General features: G+C 38.8%; 1 protein-coding gene across 2 annotated transcripts in view; it reads right to left on the reverse strand.

The window, feature by feature from the left end:
* The window catches only part of RAB3C (RAB3C, member RAS oncogene family), a 282,400-nt gene that overhangs the window by 39,185 nt on the left and 230,148 nt on the right, over positions 1-13,067 (reverse strand). For both annotated transcript variants that reach the window (XM_086700488.1, XM_025924493.2), the window contains exon 4: positions 4,135-4,259. In XM_086700488.1, the coding sequence (XP_086556614.1) occupies positions 4,135-4,259 (125 nt within the window). The remainder of the gene's footprint in view (positions 1-4,134; positions 4,260-13,067) is intronic.

Here is a 13,067-nt window from a genome sequence, read left to right on the forward strand (position 1 = left end):
AAGTGAAGAGAAAAAAGACAAACCAAGAAACCCATTCTTACTATAGAGAACAAACTGATGGTTACTAGAAGGCAGGCAGGGAACAATGATACAGATGATGGGGTTAAGGAATGTACTTGTGATGAACCTGGGTAAGGTATGGAAGTGTTAAATCACTACATTGTATACCTAAACCTAATAAAACCCTGTGTGTTAACTCTACTGGAATTAAAATTAAAAAAAAAAAAAAAAAGATTTGGTTTTCATGGTCTGTATGTCTAACCATGGAAGTGGATAGGAACATCTAAGGGAACATGGAGATAATGAAGAATGGTGAGCCCAAGAAGGAAAGCCAAAGTGCAAGTAGCAGAAAGAGGAGGGGTCTTCCAAGAAAACAGAAAGTATGACTCGGGAGGGAGGAGAACGGAGGGCAACATGGGATGGAAGCAAAGAAGGCCAAGTTCTACAACGAGGGCATACCCAACAGGGCCAAGTGGAACAGTCAGGAAAGAGAAAGCCAGAAAAATGCTGTCTGTATACTTTATCTCAGGTACTACTATGTTTACTCCTGGAAGGTAGGGTATGGTATTCCTAACAGCTGACACACTGTAAACACTTAGTACAGGTCTGGTGAACTAAACTGCATTAACAAGAGCAGCAGCCATACACAGATTTTAAATACCTTAGCTACAACTGAGTTCCTTCAAGTACCCTCATCAGGGTTAGCAAATGTTATGTGGGTTTAACCGTCCACAATGAAGAATTAATTGTAACCAGACTGATGGAAGAGTTATTTCCAACCATCCACCCAAATGTGGAAATGACAAGTAAAAAGAAGTGCCCGATCTCTGTGTCTATGTGAGAGTATCCTGGAGATTTACTAGTACTTTTTAAAAATAAAGCAAAAACCTTTAAAATAATTTAGATTGTGAGAGTGGTTTTATTTCCATACAAATGATCTCTCATGATCATTTGTCGAAGTGTGTGCAGTCATCAGAACAAGCCACATTAAAGGAGGTAAATGACTCTCTAAGAATGCACAAGTGTTGGTTGCTATGACAACTGATGGGTTATATTAAATAGCAAAAAAAAAAAAGTCAATTAGAAACCATTTGCACAGGAGTGTAAAACATTTCTGCCTCACAATTTCAGGAACTTTCCTACATCTCTGTATTATATGAAAGGGGTTATGTTGATGCCAGTCATAGGCGTTCTAATAAAGGTCACCCTCTTCATGCATACCCATCATTATTTTTTTGTTTTAATGTTTATTTAGTTTGAGAGAGAGAGAGGGAGAAAATGCACACGAGTGGGGAAGAGGCAGAGAGATAGGGAGAGAGAGAAACCCAAGAAGACTCCACACTGTCAGTGCAGAGCCCTATGTGGGGCTTGATCTCAGAAACTGTGAGACTATGACCTAAGCCGGAATCCAGAATCAGATGCTTCAAGGGCTGAGCCACCCAGGCACCCTGCATTCCCATCATTCTAATGCTTCCTTCCATAACCTGCTCTTTGGAACACCCAAGTAAATTACACCCAAGTAATTTACTTTGGAACACCCAAGTAAATTACCCAGTACAATTACTACTTTATTAGAGTAGTAAAGAATTTATGCAGTTACCAGGCTCTTTTGTACTCCTAACATTAAACAGTACTTGGCTTCAATATATTTTTGTTTGAACCAAACAATTTTCAGGTTAATATATAGAACCACTTTCTATCTGTGGAGCAGTTCCCCTGCCTTCAATGTGGCATATGCCTGACAAGTGAAGAAAATAAAGGGTGAGAAGAGAGGGTTTCAAGAAACCACCCTGCTAAGCCTCTCCTAGGTTTCCCTTCTCTCTTGGAGACCTCCTATTCTCCACCCCTAACTTCTTGAAGTGCTGAGGGGATTAAAGAGAGAGTGCCAAGTTTTCAGATTTAAGAAAAAAAAAAAAAAACACTGTTAAAGTGATAGAATGGGAGAGCCCCTCTGAATGAAATGATAAAGGTTCAAGGGCAACCACAGAGAGACAAGACGTCAGCTATGTGACTTTCTCCTGGGCAGCTCCACAAACATTGTTAGAAGGATTCTTGTGGCCGGGGCGCCTGGGTGGCGCAGTCGGTTAAGCGTCCGACTTCAGCCAGGTCACGATCTCGCGGTCCGTGGGTTCGAGCCCCGCGTCAGGCTCTGGGCTGATGGCTCAGAGCCTGGAGCCTGTTTCCGATTCTGTGTCTCCCTCTCTCTCTGCCCCTCCCCCGTTCATGCTCTGTCTCTCTCTGTCCCAAAAATAAATAAACGTTGAAAAAAAAAATTTAAAAAAAAAAAAAGAAGGATTCTTGTGGCCATTGGGTAATGGCCGTTAGGGACACTGATGAGAGCACTGATCTCATGAAGAAGTATTCAAGCTCTCAGACTGGATTGCTCATAGTTCTTTTATGAGATTACCACATGATAAAGTGACCCAATGAGAGGCTCTCTGCTTTTCTAATCTGTGCCGCCCAGTATTAGCTGAATACTCCCAAAGCACCCCTTCATAGCAGTGCTTTTCAAATTGTAGGTTGAGGCCCATCACTAGGTCCTAAAATCAATAGTGGGTTGAGACCACTATTAAAAGATAAAAGGAGAAACAGAAGAGGATAGAAAAATATCAGAATGAATCTCATCTACTGAGGGTAAATATACTTTGTGAAACTTCTGTTTCATTCTTTCTCTGTACATACATATGCACTGGGTTGCTAGATTAAACATGTTTTTTACTGTAGGTACTGGCCAAAAAGGTTGGAGAGCCAGAGTCTACTAAGAATACTTCCAAGCTTTCTGTTGTGTAAGGAGGAAGAGGGAGAGGGAAAGAGAAAGGAAGAGGGAGAGGAATAATAAAAAAAAATTCCAGCTCTTTTGCTCTAGGGCTTGAATTGTTTCCCAAATCCACTCTCCACTTCCATAATATTATGCTAGGTTCTAACTTTTTTACTCATTCTCCTCTAAATGTCTTTGCTCCATTGTGCCCTTTATTCATAACGTTTCCTCTCCCTTTTGTGGTTTTCATATTCTGTCCTCCTTTAGGGTCCATTCAGGCCTTATCTTGGCATTGCACCCATATGATCTCTATGTCCTCTCATCAATAATTTCTTTGTAGCTGTTCTGCTCAATTCCACACACTTTCTCTACAGGTGTCCTGTCTGCTTTGAGTTTTACCTGCCTGCTGTCCCACTTTGCTCCCATACCCCCTGGCACCCCTCTCCTGATCTGCCTCCTTCCCCCTGTTGCTTTCCCTTTGGTGTACACCTCCTAGTTAATTATCCTGTTTTTATTGTCTTGCTGTTTCTGCTTTTCTATGCGTATCTCCAGTTTTCCCACTTGACTGAAAGCAACTTGAGCCCAGGGACTGTGAATCATACATTTTTGTATTCCCTGTGCTATTTGGCATAGGGCAGGGCATATAACAGGTGCTCAGTATAAAATGCCTTGAGCTGAAAAATCAGTCACAAGTCCCTGCTGTGCACCAAAACTCTACCCTACTCACTCAAGTATTTTTCTCTCAAGACACACTGTTTTGTGTTTAAAATGGCTTTGCGACTTCTAAAGCTAGTATCTATTTTTTACCTTGGTTTTATCTACAAAAACTTGGTAAAGTAGGCCTGGGTCATGATACTCATTCTTGAGAGATGAGGAGATGGAATCTCAAAGACATTTTTAACAGCAACAAGTTGTCAGCGATGTCCCCAGAACCACTAGCGATAATATGACCTATTTGTGCTTCTGAACTCAAGTAGAAACCTGACAATAATCACACATTATAATAAAGTGCTCACTCAACACAAAATGTTGCATATGGAGGAAAAAAATAGCAACAAAAAAATAGCAGGCAAGGCTTAAACTGTGTTTCTCGTGAAAAAGAATTTGAATACCTTGTACTAGATCAACATTCTGGCTATTTTGCTTTTGTTATTATGCTTGGATTCTAACAGTGCCAGAGAAAGTGGGAGGAGATCCACTTCTTACTTACCAAGGATATGTTGGTTTCCATTCAAAGTTGACAGTCTTTTCATTACACCCACCCTAGCAATTAGCGGTTACTCTGTGCAGTGTTACAAATAATTACCAACCTCTGGTGTGTGTGTGTGTGTGTGTGTGTGTGTGTGTGTGTGTGTGTGTGTGAATTTATCACTTACCAAGCTGTTCTCCTAAATGTTGGCCTCTCTCCGTTGAGATGACCCGCTCATCTTCCATGTCACATTTGTTCCCAACCAGGATAACCTGGGCATTATCCCAAGAGTATGTTTTAATTTGAGTTGACCTAAAAGAAAAAGAACAAGCAAAAAAAAAAGAAAAAATGATCAGAGGAGAGAACAACATAAAATGAAAGAGAAGGAATATGTCCTACAGATGAGGATAATAGCAAAATATGAAGCCCAAATGCCTGACATTTAGAATAAATTAGTTCAGTGCAATTTCACCCTTCAGATACTTAGAGACTGACTGAATCAAAAATCCAGGGAACAATGGTGTTGTATTAAGAATTCTGTTGTGGGGGTGCCTGGGTGTCTTAGTCACTTAAGTGTCTGACTCTTGATTTCGGCTCAGGTCTTGATCTTGTGGTTTGTGGGTTTGAGCCCCATGTCAGGCTCTGTACTGACAGTATGGAGCCTGCTTGGGATTTTCTCTCTCTGCCCCTCCCCTGCTCATGTGTGCTTTCTCTCTCTCAAAATACATAAACTTAAAATAATAATTCTGTTTTATTTGGTGATATTAACATTACTACTATTTCTCCCTTCTACCTCTACCTTATGTAATATCTTTATACTCTGAGCAGCCAACCATCCTGGTTTGCTCACCATGTTCTCAGTTTTTGCAGTAAAAATCTCATGTTCCTAGAAACTCCTCAGTTCCAGGAAACCCAAGATGGTTGAGTCAGTCCATCACACGAAAAAAGTCATTTTCCCTTATTACAACAATGTAAAGAGCTAGGACAATTAGGGCCTAGGAAATATGGGGATAATGTTAATTTCTAAATCTTAAAATTTTTTTTAATGTTTATTTATTTTTAAGAGAGAGAGAGAGACAGAGTGTGAGTGTGGGAGGGGCAGAGAGAGATGGGGACACAGAATCCGAAGCAGGCTCCAGGCTCTGAGTGGTCAGCACAGAGACAGACACAGGGCTCAAACTCAGGAGCTGTGAGATGGTGACCTGAGCTGAAGTCAGATGCTCAGTCTACTGAGTCAATCAGGTGCCCCGATAATGTTAATTTTTAAAAGTGGATCCTAACAACTAATATACTCATGCTTTACATTTTACAGAGAAAAATTCCAGGTTAATATAAAAATTACAATATAATGGGCTGGTAGTTTAAGTTATAAGCAGGATATCCAGAATTCTGAATAGGTTTCTAGTATGGATCATGATGAACACAGCCAACTTCTGATTTTGAAATTGAGATAGAACTGTGATCGTTCATATTTGCAGGTATAGTCCTAAATAGGTCAGATAGGTGACATGAATTTAATCCTCAGAATCAGAGGGATATTATTATCCTCCCCATTTTACCACTGAGATTATCCCAAGAACAGCCAGCTAGTCAAGTGTCAGATGAGGAAATCAAAACCAGGTTAGTATAGCTTTCAAGCCTGTGCTCTTAAACATGTAACCATGCTACTTATTTTGAGAAGTGAAATTCTTGTGTGCTTGTTGTCATTTTAGAGAAAAAGATGAAAGGAAGCCACGTTCTTTACTCCTCCCTTTCTGCTGGTCATGTTTTTATTTGAGACCAACAATCTAAGATATGTGGAAAAGACCTAGCACTCAGTGGGTGGTCAGGAAAGAGATACTAAAACACTGAAAAACAAACGATGAAAGTTTAAAAGAAGTTTAAAAGAAAGTAAAATGTCAAAAAGAAAAGCTTAGAAATGTTTCTGCTTAACAACTGTCAAGTCTTGCAGGATTATTAAATAGGAAATGTGACAGTCTGTTCTCAACTTGTAAAGAGAGTAAAAGCAAATAGTAAACTCTAGCAGGTCGTCTTCCAGTAAGATGTGATCACTATTTCTCCCTTATGAGAATAATGATTAGAGCTACAAGGCAGATACTGTTTTATTTCAGAGCATTCCCCTGAACCAAGTACAAGTTTTCAAATGAGATTAAAATGGCTGTGTGGCTGTGTCCCATGTGAACGTCTCAGAAGTTAAGTATATTTTATCAGAAAAATCTGGAGACATGACCTTTCTAATAGTGATACCTAAGTTAATAATCAATTCCCTGCTAGCAACAGGAGATTCAGCATGCATCTATAAACTGGGAAAATAAAAGCAAGCATTCAAAACTCTAATTTTCTCTCACCTCAACTTACGTTTGTGGTCTATGAAAAATGGTAAATTCATAGTGAATTAAGGAGTAAAAATGCATGCTATATATGAACACACACGAAATTTCAAGGGCTAACATAGTTTTACAAAAAAATTCCAAAGGTTCTTTCAAAGTAACTCAAATCTAATTGGATTTCCTCAGGTATTTTTTAAGTTATCCCTCCACTCATATAGGTCTTATTGGTCCAGGCTTGGCCTTGGCTATGCCTGGAAAGGCTCAAGGGAGAGAGCCCTTATATGAACAGACAAGGTTATCCTGGCATGCAGTTAGGAACCAAATAGAGAAAGTTATCCTGGCACATAGCTAGAAATCAAATAACCAGAATGAGGTTAATGATAGGGGAGTCACAGGAGAGTGTCTTTTGGTAAGGACGGGGTTGAGGCTAGGATATAAAGGATATGGCTTTCTGAGTTTACAGGGGACAAATGCTCACTTGAAGAAATTTAGCACTCCTAACCTAGGCAAACATCCTCTGCAACCCTGTTTGCATAAACTTAACCAGGGTATACCTTTGTGAAGGTGAAGAAGAAACAACTTGGCTGATTTGTACTCTGAAGCCATGTTGATGGAATGTGTACTTGTATCATTCAACATGTATGAGTGTCTCATCTCTGCTGATTTAATAACCCATGGGGTCTTAGGCTACTGTGACAAGCTATACATTTATGCATACACAACATTTACCATTCCCTATTTGTAAAAACGTATTTATAGCCATAATTGTATCAAAACCATTCCCCTTCCCTTTTTTACTAAGATTTTAATGTAACCTCCCCAATGTCCTAAATTGTCAAGGGAATAATGTTATTTTTTTTTTTAGTTACTAGGAAATTATTTAAAACCTTTATCTAAAAACCTTCAATAGCTGATAGAAACCATTTTCTTTTTTTAACCAATTAAAATTACGGTCTGGGGTATTTGTACTCTGATGAACAGAAGATTTATTTGCCATCAGAATTGGTTAATCTTATCATTGGAATCAGGGGTGCAAATACCCAACGTGTGGCTTTGGTTTGACTTCTGTGGACTTACTGATGATGTCTACCACCAACAGAATAGCTTTAGGCAAAGTCCAGTCACCAGCTAGAGGGGATCAGAATCATGAGGATTGATTTATGAATTACCACGTATCATAGAATCCAAGGTGCTATGAATTATACAATGAAGATTTGATGGATGGCCAAGAACAAAAGTAAGTAGCAATGACACTATGACACAATGCTTTCACAATAGTCTTGCTAGACACATTTCTCATTCACATCAGCTTCTTATTGCTCTGAAATTTCTTTTATGTATTCTGAGGATTTTAGCAATTTTCAGATCTTCAGTTGCTTTCCTCAGTACATAATAATCATTCTATAACTATCTCAATACTAAAGTCAATGAACCCAACTGTTTGTTGTTAACTTTCCTTCTTAAGTCCTGTAGCTTGTTGCTTTTCAAGAAAAAATGAAATGATGGTCATTACTCCAACATGAGCATTCACATTAAATTTACAGCCCTTTCTGCTACTCACTTGAGGTAATGACAATAAAAGCAGCTATGACTAAGTTAGCACATGTTCAAGCAATGAAATTCATCTTTGCTACTGTTGCACAGTGACTGTAAGAAGCCACTGATTATAAGACATATTCCAATTTCAAAGATGTTAACATACAAAAATTGTGTATCTTAGATTCTGTAAAATGCCTGACTTGCACTTATTTCATCAAGACATAATATGAATCAAGGTCAGAAGAATGTTAGGATGTTAATCCAACTTCCATGTCTCCCAACTCAGAATCCTACCAATTTGTTCAACCAATTTAAAAGAAAGCTCTAATACTAACTGAGTCTGGGGAAATCATTCTGCATTCTTTAGTCTCAATATCTTCATCTATAAAATGAGCCTAACACATTTTGTACTCATTCTCTGTGGCTGCTGCAGGACAAATGTGGTTTTAGGTGGGGTGGGGTCATCCTTTCAAAGTTGTAAACAACTCTACAAATACAATACATTATTAGTCCTAGGTTAGGCAACCAGCTGTCCCTCTTCCCAAATGCAGCTCCAACTCATCCTTTCTGATTTCTATATTCTAAATAATTGCAAATCTTTTTAATTAAAGTATATCAAATTTTGTCTCCATTCCAGAGGTCGAGGTCATACATAGGTACATTTCTAACTGGGATAAAGTGGTCTTCCTCTTGTATGTCTGCTGGAATATGACACACATTTGTTGAATAAATCCTCCTTTACGTGTAATTTCCATGTGTTTACTTTTTTGGTCATTTGCTGTATTTTGTAAAGTTTTTTACTTGGGAGATGGATTTTTAATCACCTCATTAGAGGCTGTCTTATTTCTTTGTTGGTTAGAGACACATTTAAAGAACGTGGCTGTCACCAAATAACATACATGTGAAAAGATGATTTATTTCTGAGTCACTGCAAAAGATCCTTTGGGATTTATGGTTAATCTCAACAAGGTTAATGGAATCAGAAGCAATATGCTTGTCACCATGGTTACTCTACAAATGGCAATTAAGAAAGCCTTACCAGTATTAGATCACAGTTATCAAAAAATCTGTTATTAGGTAAAACCAAAGCCAAAACAAAAAAAAAAAAACCACCATATATTTTTCTATTTTATCTCCTCCATAAACATACACAGAGAAGGTTTATGTTATTTTCTGCTTCTGTTTCATATTATGAAGCAAAAGATGATGAAACGTTTTTCATATTTTACACATAGATGAATGAATTCTGCATGGAATAATTTATGATTGGAGAGCTGTAAACAAACCCATCAACTTTCTCAATCATTACCCCTTCTTCCCTGTTTTGGGTATGCAAGTAATTTCCTAGGAGTTCAACCTGCTGTTGTAGAGAATGGACTTTGACTAGTCACGATGTTCTGAAAAACAGTCCTTAAAATATGTTTCTGTGATGCAAAAAAGCAATTCTCTCCTAGGGTATGATTTGAGCTTTATATGGGAAGAGTGGGGTGTCAAAGAGCATAGGATTTGTTCTTCCTCACCCAGTGAACAGATCTTAACAGCAGTCCCATTCTTAATTCTGGAAGCTTGTATGCCTCCAGGACCATCTATTTCCCTTATTCTCTTCAACCTCCAGGAGCCCTACAGCTCTATAGCTTCTCAGCCAACTTCTAATTTGTAAGGGAATTTCCCAGCCTACTACTGCTCATCACATAGGGATGCCTTTCTGTTACTTTCTCACTAATTTAATCATTCATGTATTCAATTTTTCTCAATGCTTATAGAGTTTTTGTTTTTGTTTTTAATTACTCCAATGCAGAACGATTGAATCATAACCTCTAGGGACTTCATCTTAGGATATAAAAAAAATATCTCTCCAGGTGATGTGTATGTGGAACTGGGGCTGAGAATTACTGGGATGACTCCCCAAGCCTTTCCTTTTTATGTTTTAAATAATCTGTTTCCTTACTTCCCATCTAACATCCAAAGAATTTGCAAGTGGTTTGCAAAGATACCCATGGGGGCACCTCGACGGCTCAGTGGGTTAAGCATCTGACTTCAGCTCAGGTTATGATCTCATGGTTCATGGGTTCGAGGCTTTGTTGTGCTCTGTGCTGACACCTTAGAGCCTGGGGCCTGCTTTGGATTCTGTGTTTCCCTCCCTCTTTGCCCCTCCCCAGCTTGTGCTCTTCTTCTCTCTCCCTCAAAAATAAATAAATAAACACTATAAAAGAAAAAAAAAAGATACAAAGTTTAAAATGAGAGAGTAATGGTAAGGAAACCAATAGGAACATAATAAAATGCAATGATTTACATATGCTATAAAGGCTGATAGGTGGTTTTAGAAAGTTGAGGAACTAAATTTTTAGATGTACATAACTCATTTACTAAAGGAGTTTCAAAAGGAGACTTTAAAAAAGTATCCTCAAATAAATGCTCCCAATATTTCATCTATTTTGTTATTTAAAAACACAGGTTTATGTTAAGTTTCTCAGGATCCACATAAGAGTGAAAACATATGCTATCTGTCTTTCTCTGTATGATTTATTTCACTTAGCATAACACTCTCCAGTTCCATCCATGTTGCTACAAAAGGCCATATTTCATTCTTTCTCTTTGCCACGTAGTATTTCATTGTGTGGGGAAGGAAAAAAAAAGCTATAGAGGGAGGAAGCCAAACCATAAGAGACTCTTAAAAACGGAGAACAATCTGAGGGTTGATAGGGAGTGGGGGGGGGGGGAAGGTGGGTGATGGGTATCAAGGAGGGCACCTTTTGGGATGAGCACTGGGTGTTGTATGGAAACCAATTTGACAATTTATTGTCAACAATATATATTGTTTTTTATATATATAAAACAACAATAAATTATCAAATTGGTTTCTGTTTGTATATATATAAATTATTAAAAAAAGACATAGGTTTGCTGCTTTTGGTAAAATTATTATCTTCCTATTAAAGATTCTAATAATAGAAAAAGCTGAAATAATAAAAATTACCAGAAATATCACTGTCTCCAGATAATCACTAACATTTTGGTGAAAATTCTATAGTAGATTGTATTACTACCTCACTGGGTCATCAGCTCTTTCCCTGTAGGTGGATTGTATTTTCCTGCCTTATCAGCTTTGGACTGGGCCAAATGAGTTATCTTAGCTAATGGAACACGAGGAGATGTGACAATGAGCCACTGGTGAGCCACAGCCAACAGAGGCATTGTGAGATTCCCTCAGTCCTCTGATACTCTTGCTCTTCATCCTGGAAAGAGCTATCCTGGAATGGGGCTGCTCTGTCAGCCTGTCCCAGAAATGGCAAGCTGAGAGCCCAGCTGAGTTCTGCAGGGGCCAGCAAATCTCAGCCAAACCTAGAAGAGCTGTATTTAACATAACACCCTTCCTAGGGCGTGGCCTACCGTTTTCATTTTGCCTCTAACTATCTTCCTTTCTCCCAGTTCTTACATAGACTTATTAATTTCTTTGAATTTCCCATATATTCTGCCTTCTTCAACAAAGAAGAGCTGTTGCGATGGGTGGTTCTGAGTTTTTTAAGGCCTAAAACTAATAAAAATTTGAGGGCCCAATTTAAGTAATGCAAATTACAAATACAGATTAAGTACAAAGCAATATGGAGCAGATGATGTTGGCGCTCGGCCCATAACATACCCCTTCTGCACTTGGTGAGCTGACTTCCAACTGCCAATATCTACAGCAATTTGCTTTAAAATCGTCTCCAAAGCAACGCAAGGACACTCTGCCTATCAGGGGAGATCGAATGTAACAGGGAAATAGCAGATCTCAGCCAGGAACTGACAGGGGTTGGTGTACTGAAATCCCAGCTCCCTTCTTCCTCAGGCTGCTGTCACAATGATCCCCAGAGTTTTCAGGCAGGATTAAGTTCTATTTACCAATTGAAGTAGGAATACAGATTTTATTGGCTTCCTTCCCTTTCCGAGCTCTTTTCTGTACCTCTCTGTACCTGTTTCTTGCACTTCTGGAATAAACTACTTTTATATAAATTTTTGTCCCAGACCCTATAACTGGGGGAATGCCTACTAAGACACTTTGAAGGAGCTTGTCCAAGTAAGAGTCCCAAATCTTACTAAAAGGCATTGTTTGGAGCTCGTACTACTGGCTCAAAAGCACTGTTGTTAAATATTAAGGGCTCTTGGGTATTGCTGACTTTAACTTGTTTGCACCCTGACATCGACCACTGTGATGGATTTTACATCATGAAAATTAACAATTCTTTAACTCCGATTTTTTCCCTCTTTTTAAAAAATATCTCATTTACTGATATGCAACTAAACTTAAGCTTCATTAATTTTGTAAGAAATCCACCTATAGCTATCACATGTGCTCCTGTCTAACTCACATTTATTGCCCCTGTGTCAAATGGTATCATTTTCTTCCATCCATTCTCAGCACACACACTCCTGTGAACTAGGTGGCCCTTCTGCGGGCCCACATGCACCCTGTACTTCACTCGCTATGACCTTTATACTTGCTACATCCTCCCCCTAGCGTATGGGTTCTATGAGGGCAGGGACCTCAATTGTTTTATTCAGCATTACATCTCCTGCGTTTAATATAATGTCTGGTACTTACAAGATTCTCAAACAATTTTTATGTTTTTATTTATTTTTTTATTTTTTAAAGTTTATTTTAAATAAACAATAATTATTTAAATTAAATTATTTAAATAAATAAATTAAAGAGAGAGAGCAGAAGTGGGGGAGGGGTAGAGAGAGAGGGAGACACAGAATCTGAAGCAGGCTCCAGGCTGTCAGCACAGAGCCCAAAGCGGGGCTTGACCCATGAACCACGAGATCATGCCCTGAGCTGAAGTCAGATGTTTAAATGACTGAGCCACCCAGGTGCCCCTTAAACAATTTTTAATTACTGACCAAATAAATGAACAAATGATAGACTGAAAGTGGCAAAAATGGCTAAGAAGTTAATTCAGAAATATAAGCAAAAATTTTAAAAAGCACAGGAGAAAAATCACCACCATATGCAATGTCTATGCCCCACCACACTCCTTTTAGGACACACTGCTAGCAGAGTTTAGCTTGGCCTTTTATATCCTGGCAGGGTCCATGGTATGGGGAGGCAAGTGTTGTCCCCTCCGCAGCCTGCAAAAGCCATCTGTGTGGCCAGCCATCAGTCCAGCCTGGAGGGCTCACGTTTTCCTTTTTTCCCAACCTCAAAGAGTAACTTAGCACCTCAACATGGTGAAAGAGTTGGTTTAGAAGGCTGTCATCCAACTCCTTCATT

The sequence above is a fragment of the Puma concolor genome, chromosome A1, assembly GCF_028749965.1.
Source record: "Puma concolor isolate L17-30 chromosome A1, mPumCon1.1.hap2, whole genome shotgun sequence".
Lineage (NCBI taxonomy): Eukaryota > Metazoa > Chordata > Mammalia > Carnivora > Felidae > Puma > Puma concolor.